Source organism: Nothoprocta perdicaria, unplaced genomic scaffold (genome assembly GCF_003342845.1).
Source record: "Nothoprocta perdicaria isolate Ctin4 unplaced genomic scaffold, notPer1 scaffold_33, whole genome shotgun sequence".
Classification (NCBI taxonomy): Eukaryota; Metazoa; Chordata; class Aves; order Tinamiformes; family Tinamidae; genus Nothoprocta; species Nothoprocta perdicaria.
Window position 1 is genome coordinate 3,035,208 of NW_020455566.1, and position 23,797 is coordinate 3,059,004.

Genomic DNA, 23,797 nt, shown 5'->3' on the forward strand with positions numbered 1-23,797 from the left:
CGCGGCGGCGCCCGCCAAGGGAAACGGCCCCGGGGCCCCCCGCGCCGCCCCCTGCCCGCGCGCGCCCAAAACGGGCTCCTCTGCCCCCAAACTGCCCCGTTATCCCTTCCTGGTGGTGCCCCCGTCCCAACCTTGTCCTGTGGCCAAGCCGCGGGAGGGGACTGGTCTGTGGTTGTTCCTGCAGCCCCCCGGGGCCAGGGGTCCCCCCCAGGCTGCAGGTGGCCCCGCGGAGGAGGCCGGGAGCGGGTCCCGGGGCTGCGGGGACGGAGCCTGTGCAGCGGGACACGGGAGGGCTGGGATGGGCGCGAGGCGATGGGGGCGAGAGCGTGAGATGTGCGTGGAGGCGGAACTCCGGAAAGGCAAAGAAAAAATCCCATCTCACTTTCCAAGCCAAGGGAAAAATTAGGGCCTTGCTCAAGCTCGCTTTAAGGCAACACTTTAAGAAGGTTCCCCACATGAATCCTGCAAGAGAAGACAGGAGAGGAACGGGAGCAGGATGGCGAGCGGCCGGCGGGGGCAGCGGTGCCGGGGACCCTCCCGGCTCCCGCAGCCTCTCCGATGGCGATGAGCGCGGGCGGATGGTGGCGATGGAGAGGAAGGAGTGGCGGGAAGGAGGAAGGCTCGGGATGGGATAAGGGGGGGTTTGCGGCGCCTGTCTCGGGAGCTGCGCCGGGACCAGCGGAGCGGCCACCACGGGGGCATCGTCCCGGTGCCACCGCGGAGCCTGAGCGGGGCGGCGGGCGCCTCCCGCCCACCCCGGCCCCCCGCCCGTCTCACCGCACTTACTTTCAAAATCCAGGAAAAAATGAGGACAGTTTTCTAAATCTTTGCCCAGTACCTTTATCAGGTTGCCCATGGCCAGCAGAGCTGAGCGAGAGAAACAGGAGCTTGGAGCGGGGTCCCTGCCTTGGACAGAGGGACACCCGGCCCCTGCGGTCCCCCGGGACGGGACCCTGGTCCCCGCGGCCGCCCTGCCGGGGCCTGAGGCCCTTCCTGCTCCGTTGAAGGCAGGGAGGGAAGCGGGAGCTGCTGTGGGGGTCTGTCCATAGGGAACACCCCCATACGCTCCGTGAAGCCTATAGCTCCCGTGGATGTCCTGCATGGGGCCATGTGAGTCCCCCACGTGCAGGCTTGGGCATCGCGTCCCTGCCGCCGGGGTCTGTACCTCGGTGTTCGGCGCGACGGCAGCAGCGGGGCCGGTGGAGGCTCCGAAGTCACTTCATGGGCTGCAGAGACCTGTGGGCAGGAGGGCGGCAGCGTCGGGGACCCGGGGGACTCCGGGGCGGCTCAAGGTTCCCAGTGGGGCCAACTGCAGCATCCCGCGGTGTCCCGTGACACTGTCCCGTGTCCTTTAGGTGCACACATCGGGGACAGCAGCGCTGTGTGGGAGTGACTCCCAGGGGTGTCCAGGTGCAGTGGGACGAGCAGGGCTGGTCCCGGGGCGTCCCGGTGCAGGATGTGGCCCAACAGCATTGGGAAAAGTCCCTGCAGGCCCCGGGGCACGGGGAGCTCCCGGCACAGAGGGGCTGCTGCCCCGGGGCCAGGCTTCCCTGTGGGAAATGGCAGGCTGTAATTAAGTGCTTGGGTTTAATTAAAAAAGGGAGTGGGGAGGCAGAGCTCTCCCTTGCTCGGTGCTGGGTGCCCAGGAACGGCTGCCTCCTGGGCATGGGGCTGCCCTCAATGCAGCCCATGGGTGCCCTCCTCCTGCCCGGCCAGCACTGGGAGCATCCTCAGGGTCACGGGGGCATCCTGGGGGTTATAGGAGCATCCTGAGGGTCACAGGAGCATCCTGAGGGTTACAGAATCCAAATCCAGGCACTGACTCCTCTGGGAGCGGCGAGAACAACCTGGTTTCCTCTGGAATAAATGGCTCAGTGCCTGCCGGGAGCCGCATGGAGCCGGAGAAGGAATCGAGGTCTCCATGAAAAGCTTCCCAGGGAACTGCTCTGCTGGAAGCCGGCCCTGGACACTGCTCCTGGCTCTCCCTGCCACCAGATAAGGAACGGGCAGAGCCAGCCCTGATCCCTGTGAATTCCTGTGTGACCGGGAGAGCAGCGCCCAGCGCCGCCAGGATTTGCCGTCACCGGTGGGGATGGGGCCTTTGGGGCATCCTTCTGGAGTGTCACCTGTTTGTCCCCGGCCGGCTGTGCCCTTGCCCTGCCAGTGGACCCCATAGGAGGGGACCTTGTGTGCGAGCGACGCCGGTGCCGCGCGGCCGGGCTCGGGCACTTGCTCCCGCTCCCGCATTCCTGTAAATTCCAGGCATCCGTCCTCGGCGCCCGTGCGGGGAGTGTCCTTGAGAGGCGGGAGCAGGGACTCCGGGTCGCCAAGCTCCTCAGCGGCGCCTGCACCCGGGGGACGCGCGGAGCCGGGTGGAGGCTGCTCCGCGGAGGCCGGGGTCCCTGCGCCACCCTGGCTGCGGTGTCGCTTTGTCCCCGGGGCAGCAGGGTGGCACCTGGGGGCCGCGCTCAGCCCCAAAGCGCTGCCCGCTCTGCCCGCCACTGCCAGCCCAGGACCCCCTGCCGTGGGCTTCACGCCTGCCCCGTGCGAGAGGGGGACAGGCCCCTCTCCCAGTGACAGCAGGGGTGTCCCTGAGCTTCGGGGTGCACCCAGGCCTGCTCTGGCACTACCGCTCCTCTTGTGCCTCACGGGCATCTCCCGGCTCTCCGTCCGGAGCAGCCGATGCCGGAGGGAGCCTGCGGGGTGGCCGGATCCCCCTCCTGCTCCAGCCAGGCTGATTCTGCCCTCCGAGGATGATCCTTCCCCCGGCACCAGGCAGCGCCCGTGATGCCCCTGGGATGAGGCCATGGGCACCGTGGCGGGGTTCAGGCTGTGACTTCTGCAGCCACCACAGCATCCCTGTGTGGCCGAGCGTCCCCTGTGAGGGGACACCACAGACCAGGGCACATTGCAGCCCAAGGGGACACCACAGCCCAAGGGGACATCGCAGCCCGTCACCGTCCCCAGGCCAGGGAGGGGATGGGAGGGGTCTGCTCTCCCCTCTGCCTCTGTGACCCCCCTGTGCCCGCTGGGAGCCTCTCCTGTCCCGCGGCCGCTCCGGCGCTGCCGCAGCCCCTGGAAGCTGCACGGATGGATGTGCTGGAGGATGGATGGATTTTCCTAGGGGTGGGGAATGATATCCCAGGAACGAGGTCACCGCAGCCCCATTGGCGCCGCTGTAATCCCGGGAAGGGCTGGAGCTCTCGGGAGCCCCCAGACCCCTCATCTCCCCCTTGCTGCCTCCCCGGCTTGAGGGGACACGGAGCCCCCCGCTCCCCTTCCCGGGGCTCCCTGCGCTGCGGCTGCTGGCGGATTTTCCGCAGGGCTCCCCGGGACCCCCGCGGGGCTGCGGCGACCCCCGGCGTGCGGGGAGAATCTCTATGCACCCCCCTGCACCCAAGCCCGCACCCCGCTTCCCCCCGCTCCCTCCGCGGGGCCGCCCGGCTCTGCGCGGCGCCCGGCGCCTCTCACCGGAGCGACGCGGCGGCGGCGGCGGCGGCGGCGACGTGGGGGGGGCTGCGAAGGGGCCGCCCCGCGCGCACGGGCCGCCCGCGACCCCCCCCCCCGCCGCCCCCGTGACGTCTCGGGGCCGTTTAACCCGCGCGGCTCCGCGCCCGCCGCCACCGCCGCGTCTGGGCGGCTCCCACCCCACATCTGGGGGGCTCCCACCCCACATCTGGGGAAGCGGAGGGTCCACATCTGGCCGGGATGCTGGGCAACCCCTGCTTTGGATTTTGCGGGGCGCCCTCTGCACCCCCCCACCCTCGTTGCAGCCCCGGAGCTGGGAAGGGGGGAACCTGGAAATGAAGCTTTTTTCGTCAAAACGGTCCCCTCAGTGGGACTGCTCTGTGGCGCTGGGGACAGGCAGTGAGGGGGCTCCAGCAGGGGGCTGAGGGGGGACTGGGGCGTCAGCAGGGCCAGGGGCACCATAGGGACACGGGGCGCATGCCATTAAGAGGTTCAGGGACACCTTAACCCTTAAGAGGTTAAGGGACAACCTGTGAGCCTGGGGGAGGTTCCTGCATATCCTGCATATCCATTGCATATCTGCAATCCCCACCCCAGCCCTGTCTCTGGGCTGAACTCCCTGGCTTCTGGGCCCATCTCCCCCTGGGACAACAACCCCATGTCCTAAAAGCCCCCTGCTGTGACTAGCCACTGGAGTGGTGACACCGCTGGTTCACAGAGAAGAGGATCAGAAACCTCACGTTCCCCCAGTGCTGCAGGACCGGCTGCTCCCAGGTGCATCAACACCCTGGTCACGGGTAGCAGCTGCCCCCCGTTGTTGGGGGGGGACACAGAATGGGGAAAGGGGGGTGACAAACAGCAGCGATTTGGTGTTTCCCGGGGCTCTGAGCATCTCCAGGAGCTGCAATTGGTGCTGGCACCTGGACGGGTAGCAGAGCAGGGACCGTCTCCCTTCCCATGGAACAATGTCCCCGCAGGGCACCTTCCTTAAGCGGGGGCACTTGGTGACACTGCAGCCCCACACTCAGGTCCCTGGGGAGCTCGAGCCAGGGGCACCGAGGTGCCCGGGCCCCCCTGCCTGGCGCAGCCCCCTCGGAGCTGTCGCTGCAGCCCGGCGCCGCTGGGGGAAGCTGCAGCCCTTCGCATGCAGCGGCGGCACCGGAGATCCGGGCTTTAGCACTCCCTTGAAGCCCGGCAGCTCCGCATGCCGGCAGCCTGGAGAAGGGAGCGAGAGCGAGGACACACCGGGAGCAGCTGGACACCCTGGAGCTGGGCACCCCAAAATTGGGCACCCCACCTGACCAGTGTCCCCAGCATGTCCCGTTTGTGCTCAGCCTGATCGTTCCCTGCTGCTTTCCAGCTGCCCCATGCAGCTCCCACACACCCCGCTGCATGCACTGAGCTGCAGCAGCTGCTGCTCCCATGCACCCTGTTGCATGCGCTGAGCTGCAGTGGGTGCAGCTCATGCACACCCATTGCATGCGCTGAGCTGCAGCGGCCTCAGCCCCAGCCCCAGCCAGTGCAGGGGCAGCGGTGCTGCTCCTCAGAGGCCCCTGAGTGCCCAGCAGGTTGGTGACAGGGGTCTTTGCAGCTCCTGCTTTGTGCCCAGCTTTCCCCCTGTCCTTGAGCCAAAGGCTCCCCGGGCTGCCCCTCGGGAAGCAGTGCCGCCTTTCCCTTCAGTAACATCCAAACTGTAAGGGCTGTAAATGGGGGACACACCTGGGGACATTGCTGCCCCCAATGCCTCCCATCCTGCCCGGTCTGGCACTCCTGGAAAAGCCCACGACAGCACGGGGCCCTGCTCCTCATTGGGCTCCGTGGCGGCACTGCTTCCATTAAACCCTCATTCCTTTCTTTTCTTTCTTTCCTTTTCCTCTTTCTTTCCTTTTCCTCGGAGCATCCCAAGGGAGGTGACTTTACAGGGGCGCTAATTGATGTCTCCTCTACTTAATCAGGTGAGAAACGTCAGGGGCTGCTTCAGTGCAGGGGGAGACTCTGCCCCGCTTCCTGGGGCAGGCGCCGCGCACGCAGGGCTGAGGTCCTTTCACAAACCGTCCCCGTGCCCGGATTTGGTGGCCAGATGGGACCTTCCCCCAGCGCCGCTGGTGGCAGCTGCCGCATGGCCGGGGGGCTGGATGGGCTCCGGCGCTGGGGATCCGGATGGCCAAGGTCACCGGGAAGAGCAGCCCAGCGGTTGCCATGGTGACGCTTTGCCCTTATTTCTGGAAATCGGGGTGTTTTTCTGCACATTGTTGCAATCCCTCCATGCAGCGAGCGGCGAAGCCCGGCCCTTGGCCCCACAGTGGGGCAGCCCTGGGATCCTTTGCTGGGACACTTGGAATGGGGTGTCCCGCAGCCCCCCCTCCCTGCAGGGCAGGGGCTTGGGGCAGTTTGGGGTCGGTTGAGCTGCGGGGGCTGGGAGGCGACTCCAGGTAAAGTGAGGAGGAGGAGGAGGAGGAGAAGGCGCTGTGAAGCGCCTCTGGGATGGGGTGACACACGGTGCTGAGCGCCGGCAGGGAAGGAGCAGAGGATGGAGCAGGAATGGGGGGCATTTGGGGCACTGACTCCCCTGCGCCCACATTCCCTATCCCAACATCCCGCTGCCAGAGCCCACTCCCAGTAGCCCACCCCAGTGTCCCACGGTCCCAGCACCCTGTCCCAGCATCCAGCTCCACACAGCACCCTGGTACCCTGGTCCCAGCATCCCCATTCCAACGCCACCCTCCCGGCAACGTCCCCATCCCGGTGCCAGCATCCCAGTCCCCTGACCCCACTCCGAGCCCGCCCCCCGTAGCCCCCTCCGGGCTGATTGACAGCTCTCCCAGCCAATGGGGCTCCGCGGCCGGGAGGGGCGGGCCGCCCGCGGTGACAAGAGGGGCGGGGGCGGCGCCGGGGGGGGACAGAGCGGGGCGGGGGCGGCCCCTCCCGGCACCGGCTCCGGCTCCGGTTCGGCTCCGGTTCGGCTTCGGTTCGGCTCCCTGGCCCAGGCTCTGCCCTCCACGCCGTTCTCCAGGTAAGGGGGGGTCCCTGGGGCCGCCCCCGTCCTCCCCGGGAGCGGGAGCTGCCGTCGGTGCCGGAGCCGCTCCCACCTGGAGCCGGTGCCTTGGGGAGCGGGGCGGCCCCGGGAAGTGATTCCCGTGGGAGCGGGGCTGCCGGGCGGGGTGAGAGCGGTCCCACGGGGAGCCGCTTCCCTTGCCAGCAGGGATGCTCCGGGAGCGGCGGGATGAACCCGGTGCTCCAGGGTGCTCTCAAGGGGGTCTCCTGCCTTGTGCGGAGAGGGGCTGCTTGTTCCTAGTGCAGGCTCCATGAAACTTGGTCCTCCTGGTCCCATCTCTCCTATAAGACCGGGGTCCTGTGTCCCATTCCGTCTCTTCCCATACCCGGCCGACCCACACGGATGCTGGAGGCATCACTCGGGGTCCCTTGCACTGCAGCCTTCATCTCAAGGACGGCCCAACATCATCCCCAAGGGCAGGATCTGGTCCTCTGCCCAGTTAGGCTGCTCTGGGCTCCGTGTCTTGCTTGGAAATAGGAATCGAGGTCTTTGGACTAGAGGAACTTCCCACACCCTCATCTTGTTGGAGGCAACACTGGCAGGGAGGGAACTGGTCAGACGGTCCTTTTTGCTGTTCCCACCTGGCAAAGGCCTCCTCTTGCCAGCCCTTGTGCAGGGCAACGTGGCCCATGGCCCCAGCGGGGCCAGAGGAAGACACGGTACCTGCAGGGGAGGGATCACCATCACCGGCCAGAAATCCCACCCTTTGGAAGACGCGGAAAGCACCTCCACCCCTCACCCTACCCAGGGCACGGCAGGACGGACGGGTGTCTGCTGGCTGGAGGTGGCCGCGGTGCGGACGGGATCGGTGGGGAGGTGTTAGCCCCTGTTCTCTGCGGTGCCTCCAGGTTTCCTTGGCTCCGGTTGCCCAAAGGCAGTGGGTGACGTCCCACCGCAGCAGCCTGGTGGCAGATGGTGGAGCAGGAAGCAGCCTCTGACAGAGGGATTAACTAAGAGTAGAGCTAACGAGCCCGAGGAGCAGCCCCGGGGTGCTGGGAGGGTTGTGCCCTGATGAGGAGACCAGGAGTTGGGGGAAGGCGGCAGGTCCCTGTGCCTGGGACTTGGGGCACCTGGAGCGGAGATGCTGCTTGGTCGCTCTCCAGGTGAACTTCTCCTCAACTTCCTTGGGAGAGAAGCGTCAGGGTGGGCTTCGCTCGCCATCTGTGGCTCTGCCGGAGCAGCGGCCGGCAGCCAAGGCTGTGTGGGAGCCGGCACGGAGCGTCTTGGGAGCAGATTGGCGCCCTGCCTACGCAGCGGCTGCCTCGCGGGACCCGGCACGCGGCGCCGCGGGGATGTCCGTGCCCAGGGGCGCGCGGTGGCCGCCGGCGCCGGGGGGCTGTGGGTCTGGTGCTGCCGGCGCGATTGCCACATCCTTCGACACGTCCTGTCCTGCTCCAGCGACGCGGGCCGTGAACGTGTCACGGAGCCGATGCCGCATCCCGGCATCCCGCGTGCGTGTGCCAGGCGCATGGAGCAGGCGGGTGGCACCGGCGCTCCCCAGCCCCGTGCCTCCTCTCGCAGGCTCGGCCATGGGGAAGCACAACAGCAAGCTGGCGCCCGAGATGCTGGACGACCTGGTGCGGAGCACGGAGTTCAGCGAGCAGGAGCTGAAGCAGTGGTACAAGGGCTTCCTCAAGGACTGTCCCACCGGCATCCTCAACCTGGAGGAGTTCCAGCAGCTCTACATCAAGGTGGGCCCAGCTGCGGGGTGCTCCCGGCCGTGTCCCCAGCAGGGTCCCCAGCCCTGTGCCCAGCTCCCGGGCCGAGGAGCAGCCCTGGGACCCTGCAGCACTGAGGACGCCATGTCCACCCGCCACGCCGAGCTCCCCCTCCCCGTTTAGATGTCTCTCCTCTCTCCTCCCTGCAGTTCTTCCCCTACGGAGACGCCTCCAAGTTCGCCCAGCACGCTTTCCGCACCTTCGACAAGAACGGTGACGGCACCATTGACTTCCGCGAGTTCATCTGTGCCCTGTCTGTCACCTCCAGGGGGACCTTTGAGCAGAAACTCAACTGGGCCTTTGAGATGTACGACCTGGATGGAGACGGGAAGATCACTCGCTTGGAGATGCTGGAGATCATTGAGGTACAGGTGGCGCGGGACACGGTAGTGGGCTCAGCCCCGATGGTGCCGGGCGAGGATGAGGCTGGAGCCAAGCAGCTCGCTTTGACCTGCAGCTTCTTCTGGAAGCTCAATGCTTGAAACCAGCAAGGGTGGCCTGCTTTCTCCAGGCTGTTAAAAGATGTATGGGCCCTCTCTGCTACCCTAGAATGGGTTTCCCTGGCCATAACTTTGGCTAAGAGCCCAGGAGTGCGTAGGGGTTTAGCTGTGCAGACCCACAGTGCAGGCAGGTCCCAGCAAGGGTAGGAATTGCACACCCGCCTTGGCCTGGAGCCTTCGGCCCAGCCCATGCTCCAGCTCTGGAGCTTCGCACCTCTCGCCACAGGCCATCTACAAGATGGTGGGCACCGTGATCATGATGAGGATGAACCAGGACGGGCTGACCCCCCAGCAGCGTGTTGACAAGATCTTCACCAAGATGGACAAGGACAAAGACGACCAGATCTCCCTGGAAGAGTTCAAGGAGGCGGCGAAGAGCGATCCCTCCATCGTCCTCCTCCTGCAGTGCGACATGCAGAAGTAGAGCCGGGGTGGGGGGTCCCCGCTAGCCTGGTTGATCCAACCTCTGATCCCCATGATGGTTCCTATTCCGGCTGCTCCATCTCCCATCCCTGCCGCTCACATGCTGCTTCCCAGAGCTTTGCCCAGTGCCTAGTGGCCCAGATCCAGTGGGGAATCTGCTTCTCCTGCCCGCTGGAGCCCCCGCTTGCTCAGCCCGGGATGTGAGCCACGGGCTCCATCCTTCCCATTAGTCTAGGAGCTTGAACCAGCTTTTTTTCCTTTTTCCCCTCCTTGCCCGTGAGGCCTCCGGGGAGGCTGAAAGGCTCCATGTCCTGCCCTCGCCAGCGATCCCTGGGCACTGCCCACCTTTAGCCCTCCCGCCCGGCTCGGTGGGACGGTGCCTCTGTGCCAGCTGCTGCTTTAAGCCGCCCTGGTGGCATTTGGGATGTCTGTGGTGGGTTCCTGGTCACTGAGGACATGGGAAGACACCTAGGACCAGGGAAGGGGCCACTGATTCCTCAGGGTGCCGTGGGCTGTGCCGGGTTGGGATGCGCGGAGCCGCTTCCGCCCAGCGTGGCGCAGGACGGGGCAGCTCTGGGAATGGGTGCATCCCTCACGGGAGGCCATGGAAAGGTGTGGATGGGCCCTGCCACACGTGGAGCCCCTGGGAAGGGAGCAAGGACACGGGCACCGGGCACAAGAATCGGAATTGCACCTCCCCATCCCACCCGCTCCATCCCGCCGCGCTCCCCACAGGAATATCACTGCAGATCCGTGTGTAGCCTGCACGTTGTGGTGTTGATGGCCGTTGTGTCTATTGGGCGACTGTGAAGGTGTTATATATTTTTTTAATGGGAAAATAAAGTATGTCCCACCTGTGGCTCTCCTGGCTGGTTTATGGGGGGCTACCGTCCCGCGGCTGCTGTTCAGGGGGCTCCTGAGCTGATCCAGACCTGTGGGATCCCCACAATGGAAGAAGCCTGTCTTCAGGGAGCACAGTGGGGCTTAGCCCGGGTACTGCCGAGGATGAGGGGGGCCGAGCCTTCATCTGCGCACGTAATGTCGGGAACGGAACAACATCATCTCCTGGTGATAGGATCCCTGGTCTCTGCTGGAACCGCCTCTCATTTCTGCACTGGAGGATGATCCCGGCCACCCCGCCTTGGTCACAGCCTGGTGGCTCTGTGCAGACCCTGGCTGTCCCAGCAGCAGCATGGCCAGAACCTGCTGTCACTGCACCTTATCTTCTCAGGCTCCGCTTCTCTGCTCCTATTTTCCCTTCCCATTTTTTCCCCTGGTCTTTTCTCTCCATCACCAGTCCCGAGGCTGTTGCTAGGGAGCTCTCATGCTCCTGACAACTCCAACCACTCCTCTGCATTTCAGCAGGAACGTCTGGCTGCTCGGCCACGAGGACGGGAATAGGGATCCAACAGAGGAGATCCCAGCGCCTGGGTCTCCTTTGGCCATGCAGGGCATCCAAAGTGTGTGTCCTGCAGCACCGGGATGGGAAGGAGTCAAATCTGTGGCCGTGTCTGTGTATTTTTAAGAGCCCCCCCTCCGTGGTGCCTGGCACAGGAGGGATCCTGCACAGCACTCGTGTTGGGAGAGCCTGGAAAGCTGCCAGAGCCTAAAAGGGCAGAGCTTGAGCTTGAGAGGGGACGCTGAGAATAGCCTCGGTTGTGCCGGGACCTATTTGGGAGCTTTGGGAAAGGGAGACTCCGTGGAAGCTGAAATGCTGTTAAACACAAGCACCTCTGCTGCCGTCCTCGAGGCGCTGCCCGGGCCACCAGAGTCCTCTGTCACTTGCCCCTTCCTTGGTGGCCCGTTTTGACCTTCAGGGCTCGTGTGGGGCTCCCCACGCACCTCAGCATTCATGGAAGCCGGGATTCACCTCCTGCCTTCCACAGTTCCGAGGCTGGATCCAGTCCCACCAGTGCTCGCAGGAGACCATTTAGCAGATAGCTCTAATTAATATCTGCAATCATTGTATTACCCAGCGCCCAGCACAGCTTCCTCTGGGAAGGGCCTGAGCATTCGAGCCGCCCTGCAACTCGCGGTGCCACCAGCCACCACTGTCACCTCCAGCTCCCCGAGTGGCTGCTCCTGTGCCCGTCAAGCCCCCAAACTGTCGGGCCCCTGGGTCCCCACTGAGTGCCCGGTGCAGGAGACACCGTGATGGGCTGGGGACAACGGTTCTGGACAGAAGCCTCCGCTGTCACAGTGCTTCATGAGGTTGGGTAACCCCAGCTGCAAAGAGGGCCCGTGGTGGCTCTCATGCTGAGATGAAGACCCCTGTCCCTGTGGGGTCCTCTGGTCACGGCTTACCCCATGTCCTCCCCATGGGGTCCCCTGGTCACCTTTTGTCCTGTGTCCCCATGGAGCCCCCTGGTCACCTCCTGCCCCCCACGTCCTCCCCGTGAGGTCCCCAGGTCACCTCCTGTCTCCGCCCCACCTCCACTACGGGCATCTCCCTCCATGGAGCGCGGTGCCCGGGGCGGCAGGAGGGCGCAGCGCTGTCCCCGCCGGTGTCCCCGCGCCGGCGGCGGCGGCCCTGGAGCGGCGCGGGGGGGCCGGGGGCGGCGGGGCGGGCTCGGCCGCGAAGCGGTTAAGGAGCCGCCGCCGCTCGGGGGGCTGAAACCCGCAGCGTCACGGGAGGCCGCCGTATAAAGCGCGGCCGCGGAGCCCGCCGCGGAGCCGGAGCCGCCGGTGCTCCCGGTGCCGCTTCCCGGTGCCCGCGGAGCCGGAGCCGCCGGAGCTCCCGGTGCCCGCGGAGCTCCCGGTGCCGCGGCGCGATGGAGCCGCCGGGCCCCGCGGCGGAGCAGCGGCCCTGGGAAGAGGCCAAGGTTTTCTACGACAACCTCGCCCCCAAGAAGAAGCCCAAATCGGTGAGCGCCCCCGCGGGCCGGGCTGCCTCCCTGCCGGGGCTCCCCAGGGACCATGTCCTTGCTGGGTTCTTGGGGTCCTTGTGCCCACCCCTGTCCCCAGTGTCCCCTCTGGGTGCCCCATCACTCCAGGTACCCCATTCCCTCTGGGTCCCCCTAGCTGTCTTATGGCCTCCAGCTCCCCTGGGTGTCCCTGGGGTCTCTCTGGGTCTCCCCGTCTTGCTCCAGTTCCCCAGGGTCTGCTCCCCCACTGTATTTCCCTCAATGCTGGTGTCCCTTCTTTAGCTCCCTTGGGGTCTACCCCACGCGTCCCTTCTCTTCCAGGCCCTTTAGATGTGCCAGGATCTTGCTACATGTCCCTGTGTCTCCCCTCAGCCCCCTATGTCCTTCTGGGGAAGTCTCTGGGTGTCTCCGGGTGCCACTTCCCTTTCACATCCCCAGGGTCCCCCTGGTCTCTGCAGGGCTTCCCTCTGCCGCCCAGGCTCAGATGTCCTTGCAGGGTGGCTTGGTGCCCTGTGAGCAGCTCGTCCCATATGCCAAGGCAGGAGGCTGTACTGGGGGCTGGGACCCCCGCATGGGCAGAGCAGGGGGACAGTGTGGAGGCCAAATCCCGGCCCAGTGCCATGTGCACCTCGTGTCGCCGCGATCGGAGCAGGACCCGTGTTATCTAACCTGGGTTAGGGCTGGGTTTAGAAACACGAGTGCCCCTTGGTGCCGCCGTCTCTCGGAATAGCTGCACGGGCGACCCGCTGGGGACGGATCCCGGGGACTCTGTATGGCACAGGACGCTGCTGCCCCAAGGTGCTGGGTGCCTTTCCATAGGGAAACCCGTGCCTGTGTGACCTCTGTGGCAAGGAGAGACATCTAAGGCTGCAGATCCCAGCTCCAAGCATCCCAGATGCTTTTCCTTACCCGGAGATTGTGTGGAGACCCCCTTCGTGCAGGGCAGAAGGGGCTGCCCTGTGTGCTGATGAGATGCGCCTCTTTCCTGCTGTACTTCCACCCCCTGCAACATTCCCAGAGCTCCTTCTCTTCCTCACCTTGTACTTGGTGTCCAGGCTGAGCATCTCTCTTGCCCGTGGGGAAACTGAGGCACGGCACGGTGGCTGCTTGGGCTTGTGCTACAGCCCGGCGGCAAAGCCGAGCTCCAGGCTGGAGCTCCTTGCTCACCTCTGGGCCGCTCGGCCAAGCGGCCGTCAGGCCCTGTGACGGACGGCAGCGCCTCTCCGTATTATAAATAATGTGTTTTGAGAGACCACAATCATCCCAGCCCCTGCCTTGCAACCTGATCCGGTCCCGAGCAGGGCCCTCGCAGCCTCCCGCGGCGCTGCCGGGTGCGGGAAGCGGAGCCGGCTGCTGTGCCCACATCCCTCTGGTGCAGGTGTGTGCGTCCCATGGGACACGGGACGGGTGTCCGGCTCCTGCCCGTGGGTCGCGGGAGCTGCCGAGCTCTCCCTGCCCGTGCGGGCTCTCTGCTCCTCCCGTGCCCTGGGTCCTGGTGCCGCCAGCTGGGGAGGTCAGTGCTGCAGCCTGTCACTCGCCAGCCACGTGCAGAATGTCCCCCGGCGTCTCCGGTGGTGCCACCTGCGTGCAGAGCCCACGTTAATAACGGGAGCTGCTGCTCCAGGGGTCCTGCTTGTCCCTAGCCCTGTGGGTGTCCTGGGTGTCCAGCTTTCCCGTTTGTATTTTTAAAAAGCCTGCAAGGACTTTGGCTTTGGTGACATCCAGGGAAACCCTCAGAGCTGCAAGCGGTGTTCTGAACATCAAGGTCAATCTGACAGATTGAGCCCCGAGCAGTGCAGAAGTGGCTGCTGGTTTGGTGGATGCGGACGGGGTGTCCACTGTGGTCCTCCAGCTAGTGAAGCCCTGCAGAGGTGACATCGGGAGCTGCTGCTGACCCGGGGCTCCTCAAAGGTGATCCAGCTTTTCCAGATGCCGTCTTAACCCACCACTGCCCATGGATATTATGGGATCGTGGGCAAATACACCTGAGCAGGATCTCCTCCCGGTGCATGCTCAGAGATGTCTCCATGTGGGCATGGACAGCAGGGCACCCTTGCTGGGCACCCCTCATGGGTGTCTCATGCAGCACGTCCAAATGCCTGCCCCTAATCCTGGGTGCTGGGGCTGCTTAGGGACTAGATCCGATTACAGGGCTGATCTAAAAGCCGGCCAGCTGTTGGATGTGTGGAGGACAAGGCACCACTTCCAGGCACTGCCGGCATCTGGGGTGCTCGGCTCTGGGATGAGCCTCGCGCTTTATGGAGCCCTGCTCTGCTAGGAAGGTCGCGATGCTTTTGGGAATGGGGCTTGGCTGTGCTGGATCCTGCAGCCCAGGGCTGGTGTTTCCTCTTGGTGGACAGAAGACATTCAGCTTGGCCATCTCTTGGGTGGACACCTCATCCATGCTCGGTGCCGGAGGCAATTCCGGTGGGAATGCGGGTCCTACTGCATTGAATGTGACTCCAGGCATCCCGCAGGACCTGCCTCCTGGTGGGAGACAGCAGGGAACTGCACCCAGCACCATCCCAGGGGCTGGAGACTCCGCGGAGCAGATCCCTGTGGTGGTTTCCCGGGCTCGGCTCGGTGCCGAGCTCTAACTGATCTTACCGACCTTGGCCCTGGGGCCGGAGCATCATTTGGGTCGGGGGGTCGGAGCGGAGGCTGCACCTGGGCACCCCCACGGGCGCTTGCAGGACAAGGCGCCGCTAGATAAATAATCCCATCCGTTATTACCTGGTCCTTTTCCTGCGGAGAAGCAGGGGAGCGGCAGCGCTGAGCGCTTCCCAAACTCGAGCCTGCAGCTGCTGCGCTGCCGCGGGGGAATATTTACAATATTGTGTAAAGCTGTGCTCAACGGCCCAACTTGACAAATCGTGCCTGTAAAGGCTGAGCTTGCCGTGTGTGCAGCAGGGAGCAGTGCTGCCCCATCCCTGGGAGCAGGACTCCTGCTTTCTGATAGAGCTGGCCTCTCCTTCCCAAAGCTGGGATGTTTCACAGGCAAACTGGGAGCTATGGACCTGCGACTGGGAGCTGTGGACCTGCTTGCAGCCTTTTCATGGGGGAACTGAGGTTTTGTGGTTCCCATAGGGCTGTGGCTTTTAAAGCTGATTTTTCAGCGCAGGAATGATCATGTGCGGTAATAGCAGGGATGAAAAAGCATCCAAACAGGCTCCTAAATGAAACCTCCACTTCAAAGAGATGTCCAAATGAGGCTCTCTCCTTCCAGGGCAGAATTGCCTTATTTCTTAAACGTCAGCGCTTCCCAGAGGACTGAAGGGCTGTTCCAGCCCAGCTGGAGCCATGAGCTGAATTTACACCCGGGTGAGACTCTCCTGCAGCAAATGCTCCGATGGTGCAAATCCGCCCTGGCAGGAGCAAACAGGATCCAATAAGTCTCCTTGCCAGCGGCCAGGCTTCCTGGCTGCAGGGTGCTTGGGGCTGCAGCAGCCCACGCAGAGGCACGGTTGGGCCCCGAGCTTATGGCTATTTTTATTATATTATGGTTATTTTTATTGCTGCATTTATTACCTCTTAAATGAACCTCCTGGAGGCTTCAAACGGCAGGGCAGGGACCTTGAGCAGCCTGTTAGTGTTGCACAGGGTGCCCGTGCTCCTGGTGCGCGGCCGTGCAATGCAAAGAGCGATGCAAACTCGGGCTGGGCGGGCGGTGAGGAGCCTCACGGCCCCTGCGTGATGCCGACCTCGTTTCGGGAGCCTCTTGCGTGGCTGGCCATGCAGGATGCGCTTCCCGGTGGGATCGGGAGGTGGGAATGGAAGCTCTCCTGCTTGCAGGATAAATAACTCGCATGTGCAGCGAGCTGGGAGCTGTGCAAAACAGCTGGGTTCCTCGCTAAAGGCCAACGGCCAGACGTGTCGAGAGCTTTAATAGCTGTTAATATTTCCAGTTAATAAATGGCCCACGACACCGGAGTTATTAATTAATGAGCTAGAGGGAAGATATGACCCATGACAAGTTAATAGCTAAAACTCCGTGGTCTTCAGCTGGGAACCTGGCTGTGATTCACTCACTGGAGCCGCGCTGCGGTCCCCGCTGCTCTCCCGTTTCTGCAGGCATCTAAATGACTGGGTGTCCTGCGGGTCACACACCTCTTTTTGAAAGAGCCAGTTGGAAATGGGCTCCTATTCCTCCACCCGTGCAGTGGGATCCCTCTGGGCACAGGGACGTTCCCGGCCTGAGCTAACCTGCATCTAGCCCAGTCCCCCTCTGCTTTATTTGCTTGCTGTGGGTTTCAGGTACCCGTGTAGCCTTGGAGGCATCTGGGGCCAAGGAACCGGGGTGCTGGGAAGGCAATGGGTGCCGCTGACTCATGGCTGGGTGCGCCGTGCTGGGCAGGACGGGCAGAGCAAGCCCAGTCCTGCGGGCAGAGAAGCTCCTCCAGCTCGGCCTTGCCAGGCGGCCCCATTTGTAAAGCCCAGCTTGAGGTGGGAGCTTGGGCTTTGCAGGGCCAGGGTGTGTGGAGTGGCCCGGCAAGGACGTCCTCCCACCTTGCTGCAAATGGGCTGCGCGTGGGTCAGTGGGCGGTCGGTGCGGGACGGGCCCTGGAAATCGCGGAGTGCACAGGAATTCCCAATCGCTCCCGGCCGGGATCTTTCCCAGGCTCCCTGCAGTCGCACCCTCTGCCGAGCCCCGCGGTGCTTCAGGTCACGGCCCACCCCGCGGGCAGCAGCAGGGCTCCCCGGGGACACCTCCGCCTTGCTCATCCCCTAGGACGGGCCCAGAGCGGCTTTGATCCCGCCTTGAGCTCCGGAATGCATGTGGTTATCCTGGGAATCATCTCCCGGGCGAACCCTCTCACCCTGCTGCCTGGGACTCTCCCAAGGACCTGGCAGCTTGGGACAGCGCTGCTGCCACCACAGTCCCCTTGTTTGCATTTGCTGTCCTGGGTGCATCTTGCTGGGCACCACTAATGAGCTTGTTTTTGTGCCTGCACTGAGTGATAGGGATTAACACCCCTCTGCCCTCCGAGGAGAGAGTGCCGGGGGCTCAGGCTGGGCCTGGCTTTTCTGGTGTCCCCGCTCTTGCTGCCAAGTCCCACTCGAGGCCCCTTGTTGACTCGGGCAGATCCGGATCAAGCCCTCGTGTTAATAATAATGACTCATAAATCGGCGCCCGCACCACCTGTCTGTCGTGCTGCGCCCGCGGCAGCGCTGTCGGGTGTTTGGAAAGCGGCGCTGGCGCCGGCTGGTTGTCACGTGTGGACCGCGTCACGGGAGCTGGCTGAGCCCCATTAACCCCCTGCGCGGGGGTGAACGGCTCCCCTTGCGTTGGGATGGGTCTCGGAGCCCTCCGCAAGGGCCAAGCAGCAGGGAAAGGGTCCCCGAGGTGCCAGGATGGTGCGCGGTGGACGCGCAGGCAGTGCCACCCGTGCCGTGCTGCATCTCCGCACGGCCTGGCCTCGGTGGCGCCAGCGGGAGCTGCAGCGGGTGCCCATGGCCAGGCAAGACGCCCAAGGCCACCCCTCAGCGTGGGGACACGCTCGGGCCGGGGGCTGACTCGGATGCTGCTGGGGAGCACAGGGAGCGCGGGCGGTTCTCCCGGCATGGACCGCGGGCACGAGGCCACGGTGCCACCGTCCCGGCCCGTTGCTGTGCCCTGACCTTGCGCCCGTGCCCGGCAGCCGAAGCCCGAGAACGCCATCACCATCGCGGTGTCGTCGCGGGCGCTTTTCCGCATGGAGGAGGAGCAGAAGATCTACGAGGAGCAGGGCGTGGAGGCCTACGTGAGGTACCAGCTGGAGCACGAGAACGAGCCCTTCCTCCCCGGCGCCGCCTTCCCCTTCGTCAAGGTGAGGGGGACACGGGACAAGGCGGGACATCTGCGGGTGCTTGCGCATGTCCCACCTGCTCGGTGGCAGGTATCTGCAGCCCAAAGCCCTTGGCGAGGGTGGCTACCGTGAAGCCCTTGGGTGGGGAAACGATGGGAAAGGAGCCGCGGGGGCAAGTGAGGTAACCACGGATAGACCTTCTGGCAAGGGGTGTGCGCCAGCACCGAGGAAACACTGGCTTCTCCAAAGGGCACAAGACTTGGAGAAGAAGGAAAAGTCGCTTTGAATCATATTTGAAGTCTCTCTTTAGGGAATTCTTCATCTTCGTCTTTTTAAAAAATTCAGCCAATATTTTTCCCCCCTTTTTTTTTGGTCTTGCTACACAGCCAGACGGCTTCTAATTTTGGCGTGTTGAAATGTTTTGGATTTTGCAAGCGCTTTCCAACTGCTGCCCCAGCTCCACCACATCTGGCTCGCTCTCCTCTGCTGGCCCTTGCTGAAGGGCTCGCTCGCCTATTACCCATAAATAAACAAATTCACTTGGGGAGAGAATGGAGTGATTTGCTGGAAAAAAAAATATATGCAACTTCAAGCTAATTTAGCCTTATCTTCTAATGAAAACTTGGAACTTGTTGTGTTTGAAAATAGAGTGGTTGGAGGTTTATTTTTCTCCCCAAATCGCTCTCTTTTTCCCAGCTAAAGCTGTTTGCTGACGTCAGCAAAGCTCGGGTATAGCTGAGGTTGGGCCAGATCTCTGGTTTTGATGCGTTCTGGTGTTTTTCGCTTGGTGGGGGTTGTGCGTGGGGTCTGGTCCTCAGTGACCCTCCTTCGCCCTTGGGTGCTGCAGGCGCTGGAGGCCGTGAACACACAGCTGCGCGAGCTCTACCCCGACAGCGAGGAGCTCTTTGACATCGTCCTCATGACCAACAACCATGCCCAGGTTGGGGTTCGCTTGATCAACAGCATCAACCACTATGGTAAGCTCAGAGCAAGCCCCGTCCTTTGAGCGGGAGCCGCTGGCTTTTAGGCCACTGCTTGGCAATGAGGTGTGGAGATGGCCACGTCTTCCATCAAACCACTCGCTGGTGGCTTCCCCAGATCCTTCTGGGCTTTGAGTGGAGGATGGTACCAAAGCTGGCCCCCATCTGCTGCTGGCTCTTGGGAGACCACAAGGAAGAGCCATCTAGGCCCTTTTGGGGGTGGTGAGGTTCACTCCAGCATCCCTCTGCCCGCAGATCTGTTCATCGAGAGGTTCTGCATGACGGGAGGGAACAGCCCCATCTGTTACCTCAAGGCCTACCACACCAACCTCTACCTCTCCTCTGATGCTGAGAAAGTGAGTGGGGCCATTGAAGAGGGTGAGTCCAGGGTCCAGCTTTGGGGGGCCCAGGGGAGAGCCCAGAGCCCGCAGGGGGTTGGTGAGAGGAGCAATAGCTGTTCTGCAGGTGGGGCATCCTCGACGCTCCGCAGTCTCTAGTTTGCATGGAAATAACTTTCCTTAAGGCAGAGGCCCTGCTTTCCCCTCTTAACTCTTGTATTCAAAATGGGTTCTCTCGTTTAGGAACTTCTTTTGCCATAAGAGATCTCTGGGCCACCACATCCTTCGAGACCAAGCTGCAGATGCTCTTATATGCATTTCCTTGCTCTGTCTGCTTCCAAGCCTTGCTCTGCTCCTCCGCAGATGACCCCCAAAGCCAGGCCCTGGGATAACTGCCACCTCTCGCCTTGCACTTTGTCTCCCCAGGGATCGCTGCGGCCACCATCTTCAGCCCCAGTAAGGACCTGGAGGTGTCGGACAGCCAGCTGCGGGTGGCGTTCGATGGCGACGCCGTGCTCTTCTCGGATGAATCGGAGCAAATCGTGAAGGCTCACGGCCTGGACATGTTCTTTGAGCATGAAAAGGCTCATGAGAACAAGCCTCTGGCCCAGGTAGGGCTGAGGGTCCCTGGTATGGGGTGACCAGCGAGTTGTTGGGTGGGAGACAGCCCAAAGGAGCCTCCATCCCCGGGAACCAGCCGGGGCTCTGCTCTGGGTGGAGGGGAGGACATTTCTGGCTTGATGGTTTCCTCTCCCTTTGGCAGGGACCCCTGAAGGGCTTCCTGGAGGCCCTGGGGAAGCTGCAGAAGAAGTTCTACTCCAAGGGCTTGAGGATGGAGTGTCCTATTCGCACCTACCTGGTCACTGCCAGGAGCGCGGCGAGCTCGGGAGCCCGAGCCCTAAAGACTCTCCGCAGCTGGGGCTTGGAGACGGACGAGGCTTTATTCCTGGCCGGCGCTCCCAAGGGCCCGCTCCTGAGGAAGATCCGCCCGCACATCTTCTTCGACGACCAGATGTTCCACGTGGAGGGAGCCAAGGCCATGGGCACCGTGGCCGCCCACGTGCCCTACGGCGTGGCGCAGAAGCACAAGCGGGCGGCGCGGGAGAAGCCAACCCCCAACAGCAAGTAGCGGAGCCGCCCGGGCGCGGGGTGACACCCGGCGAGGACGTGGCCGCGGCCACCACGCACCGAGGCCACTCGCGGTGCGCCTGCCCTGGCGAGCGCGGGGCTCTTTCCTGGAGCCTCGTGCCGGGCACAGCGACGAGGCGGGCAGCACGCGGCAGCTTCTTGCCCGTATATTCTTTGCAACGCTCAGGTCTCGTCCTGCTGGCCCGGTGCTCCTCGCTGCCCCATTCCCTGGATTTGAACTGGATATAAAGTCGGATTTGAACTGTAGAACTGGAAGGTTGCATGCGCTCCAAACCTCCTTGCAGCTTTGAAACTGTCTCCTTTGCTCACATTCAAGCCATAACAGTGTTCCCTTAGAGGGAACCTCCTGCAAGACCCAGCCCCTGCTCCCCAACCAAAAAAATCTTTGTTCTCCCACCAAGATTTGCCAGTGCAGCAACTTTCCCTTCACGCACTGAAATTTGGAAAAATAGAAATAAGCACTTTTTTTTTTTTTAAATAAAAAAAAGCCTGCTTACTGCTTTGGGCCAATTTATTATTGGCCTGGGTTTTAAAGCTGAGTTTGACAGTTAGAACAGTGAGCACTTAAATATCTCGGTAAAGCAGCCAAAGCCCAGCCCTTGTGTGTGCCTTCCAGGGTCCTCAAAAACATGCCTAGTATTTGACTGAAGTTAAAAGCAGCCCCACATATATCAGGGGCAGCATTTGAAGCCCACCGGATAAATCTAATTAACCCTCCTCAGGCTCAAATTCGCTGTAAAGGAATTTTTTCTTCTATAAGCTGAGCCCATGGGAGCTGATAATCTTTTTCTCCTCGGCTTCTTAAACCCGCGAGTGCTTCTGCTCTGTGACACTGTGAGAAAGAACCAAATTCCTGATTTAAAAACAGGAGGAGAAATCAACTGCTCCAAAATCCGTATGAGAGTTACCCTGACCTTGCACAAAGCCTTGTCCCGAAGGACGCTCTCAGGAGATGTAGATATGTATATTTTTCTTGAATGATTTCTTGTGTTCTTCTAAGTAATATAAGTGATAGGCATGAAGGATGCCCGGTGTTTTTGGATGTGGTTTTCAGTTGCTTCCAGCTTTGCCAAGTGCAAACTGCATGGGCTGAAGTTTTCTTGGGGATGTCTCTGTGCCCTGCTCCAATTTGCAGGGCGATTTCAGCTAAAATAGCTCAACCTTTTCTGAGAGCAAGGCTAGAGCTTAAATCGTGGCCGTTTTGGCAGATATATAAGCAAGTTAATGATATCTCCTGTGACTTTGGAGAAGTTTTCCTATTGCACTAAGCCTTGCCCTAGCACTGAAGAGCAAATTGCACTTTCCCTCGAATCGTTTCACTCTGACAGATGGTTATTTGTCACGTTTGGGTGACAAACATGTCAGAGGAAGGTCTAAGATGCGAACAAAAAAAGCCTTGAAAGAAATGAATATTACAGTGATGCATCTATTAATATTCACTTCCATAAAAAGGTCTTTTTTTGTTAATGCAAACTCCAGATATAGGGATTCAAGCTGTTTCTACGCCCTTTTTGGCAGATCCGGGTGGGATAAAGGCCTGGCCTGTAAACATTTCCAAGGTGTTTCCTGCAGATCCCATCCTGGAAGTCCTGCCGAGCTCAGCTCGCAGATGGGCTGCGCAGAGCCAGCCTGGGAGAAGGCGTTGGAGAGCCCGGAGGAAATCCCGACTGAGCAGGCCTGGGAATGGCAGGAATGTCCGCAGGAGACCAGGTGCTGAGCTGGGGGTGGCATGCGAGGCACGGCCGTGGGCACGGTGGTGCCTGGGACGTGCAGGGAGCTGGTGCACCCAGCTTCTCTCTAGGCTCACGCTGGAGGTGCCTCTGGGCGTGAGGCTGAAAAATCCAAACTCTCTGCTCGGGGTCCTCCTGCTGCCAGGGCAAGGGGGCTCGTCGGAAGACACAGGGCTGGGGATAATGGTCCCAATCCACCTCCCGGTCCCAGCTGCATGGGGAGGATCTGCCCCGTTGTGTTTTTAACCACGTGGTTTCATGCTTTTCTCCTCCTCCTCCTCCTCTGTCCTCTTCCTCCCCTGTCGCTGTCACTGACATGGATTTGCTGCTCCAGGACTTCCCTGTGTGCCCAGCTGCGATGTCCAGCACCCCTGGGGTTGGGGGCACGCTGCGGTCCCACGGGAACGCTGGCCTGGCACATCTCCCATCCCGAGGGACTGTCCTGCTGTGTGCCCTTGCTGTGGGTGTCACCTCACTGTCCCCCACGGTTCCCTTTCCTGTGAACGAGCTGAGCTGTTAACGGGTGTTTATTGGTAATAAACCATGTTGGTCCTCACCTGGTGCCCTCTGTCGCCCTTCTCACAAGGGGTATTTTCACTCCCTGTTGCAGCCTGTGAGTCTACAGACCCCGCTTGGGTCTTGCTGGGGTTTCTGCTGAATGAGAGGGCGCTGGTGACAACAACAAAAAAAAGGGACTTTTGGGGTTTAAGGTAACGCAAGGAAACTTATCAAAAGCTGCTACCTGGGGACCAGGGGCCTCCAGGAAAAGTGTCATTGTTGGGACGAGATGTGCTGTGGTCCCAGCTACCTTTCTCCTTTGGGAACAGGCTTTTATTGAAACCTTGTCTTGTTCTGAAGTCCTGGAGAGAAAAAAAAAAAACAAACGTGCCGAAGAGTTTTGTCATCTTGTTGTTCTTCCTGCCAACAGGTGGGAGGCGGCAAAAGCTGTTTAGAGGATTTATTGCTGCTGAAATCCTGTGTGTATCCAAAGAACGAGGCTGCAGCTCTAGTGTTGGCTCCTCCCCGTCAATAAGGAGAACAGATGGGTTAAGAGAAAGCAGCAAATCCTCCACCAGCCACCAAATATAGCCAAGGAATGTCCACAGCCCCCAGGGCAGCATCGCTGCCTTGGGTGTTCGTTGAAGGGCTGGGTGGCCCTCGGCAGGGCGACTTGGTGGCTTCGCGTGCCCGGGATGCCCTTCCCGTCTCCATGTTTTCCCACTAGATGCCTGGAGGGACAAACTGAACCGCAGGGCTGAGGAGCTGCTCATTAAAGCAGAGCAAGTCGTGGCAGGTCCAGCCAGCCCCGACCTCGGGCTGTTTGTGCCTCAGCCCTTGCGTTGCAGCCAGCCCTGGCTCCTATGCTCACAAAAAGGCTGCCCTGATCCCATGACTTGCTCCTGAGGAGCAGCCACCGGCTCCTGTGGAGCACCCATGGGCTCCCGAGGGCCAAGGAGCTGACGGGTTGTGGAGAGATGGGCCGGGGCAATGCAGCAAGGGAGGAGGAGGAGGGTGTTGCTGCAATCACAGCTGACGAGGCTGTGAGCCCTCGTCCCTGGTTTGCTGCAAGGCTGAGGTTTTGTTTTGCAGCCTGTTTTTCAAGCTTCTCCCTTTTAAAATCCTCAGGCGTCGCAAGGCTTTGCAACGCGTGTGCCTTAAAATAAGGGATGTGGAGGAGGAGAGCGTGGAGGCAGAGCTGCTGGATGGAGAATTATGCTGCTGCTCAGCTCTTGTCAGCACGGATCTCCACAGGGTAGTCACGGCCTTTGGAAAGAAGTATTTCTTG

At 61.9% G+C, this 23,797-nt stretch overlaps 3 protein-coding genes across 3 annotated transcripts in view; 2 read left to right on the forward strand and 1 right to left on the reverse strand.

Annotated features, from left to right (window-relative positions):
• The window catches only part of LOC112950793 (protein FAM49A-like), a 5,141-nt gene extending 1,648 nt beyond the window's left edge, over positions 1 to 3,493 (reverse strand). The window contains exons 1-3 of the mRNA XM_026043428.1: positions 3,472 to 3,493; positions 1,166 to 1,236; positions 839 to 867 (exon numbers count right to left, since the gene is read on the reverse strand). Of these exons, the coding sequence (XP_025899213.1) occupies positions 839 to 856 (18 nt within the window). The 5' untranslated portion in view covers positions 857 to 867; positions 1,166 to 1,236; positions 3,472 to 3,493. The remainder of the gene's footprint in view (positions 1 to 838; positions 868 to 1,165; positions 1,237 to 3,471) is intronic.
• Positions 3,494 to 6,465: 2,972 nt separating this feature from the next.
• On the forward strand, positions 6,466 to 9,988 carry HPCAL4 (hippocalcin like 4). Its single transcript, XM_026043393.1, has 4 exons — positions 6,466 to 6,481; positions 8,045 to 8,214; positions 8,391 to 8,606; positions 8,968 to 9,988. Exons 2-4 carry the CDS (start codon positions 8,053 to 8,055, stop codon positions 9,163 to 9,165), a joined length of 576 nt encoding a protein of 191 aa, XP_025899178.1. The 5' UTR covers positions 6,466 to 6,481; positions 8,045 to 8,052; the 3' UTR covers positions 9,166 to 9,988.
• Positions 9,989 to 11,932: 1,944 nt separating this feature from the next.
• On the forward strand, positions 11,933 to 20,261 carry NT5C1A (5'-nucleotidase, cytosolic IA). The gene is made up of 6 exons (XM_026043441.1): positions 11,933 to 12,028; positions 17,668 to 17,835; positions 18,662 to 18,791; positions 19,050 to 19,172; positions 19,559 to 19,743; positions 19,896 to 20,261. Exons 1-6 carry the CDS (start codon positions 11,936 to 11,938, stop codon positions 20,259 to 20,261), a joined length of 1,065 nt encoding a protein of 354 aa, XP_025899226.1. The 5' UTR covers positions 11,933 to 11,935.
• The last annotated feature ends 3,536 nt before the right edge of the window (positions 20,262 to 23,797 follow it).

Coding starts and splice junctions, on each gene's coding strand:
- HPCAL4 (XM_026043393.1), top strand. CDS start 8,053: ATGGGGAAGCACAACAGCAAGCTGGCGCCCGAGATGCTGGACGACCTG. Junction 8,215..8,390: donor TCCAGCAGCTCTACATCAAG/GTGGGCCCAGCT, acceptor TCCTCCCTGCAG/TTCTTCCCCTACGGAGACGC. Junction 8,607..8,967: donor AGATGCTGGAGATCATTGAG/GTACAGGTGGCG, acceptor CTCTCGCCACAG/GCCATCTACAAGATGGTGGG.
- NT5C1A (XM_026043441.1), top strand. CDS start 11,936: ATGGAGCCGCCGGGCCCCGCGGCGGAGCAGCGGCCCTGGGAAGAGGCC. Junction 17,836..18,661: donor CCGCCTTCCCCTTCGTCAAG/GTGAGGGGGACA, acceptor TGGGTGCTGCAG/GCGCTGGAGGCCGTGAACAC. Junction 18,792..19,049: donor CAACAGCATCAACCACTATG/GTAAGCTCAGAG, acceptor CTCTGCCCGCAG/ATCTGTTCATCGAGAGGTTC.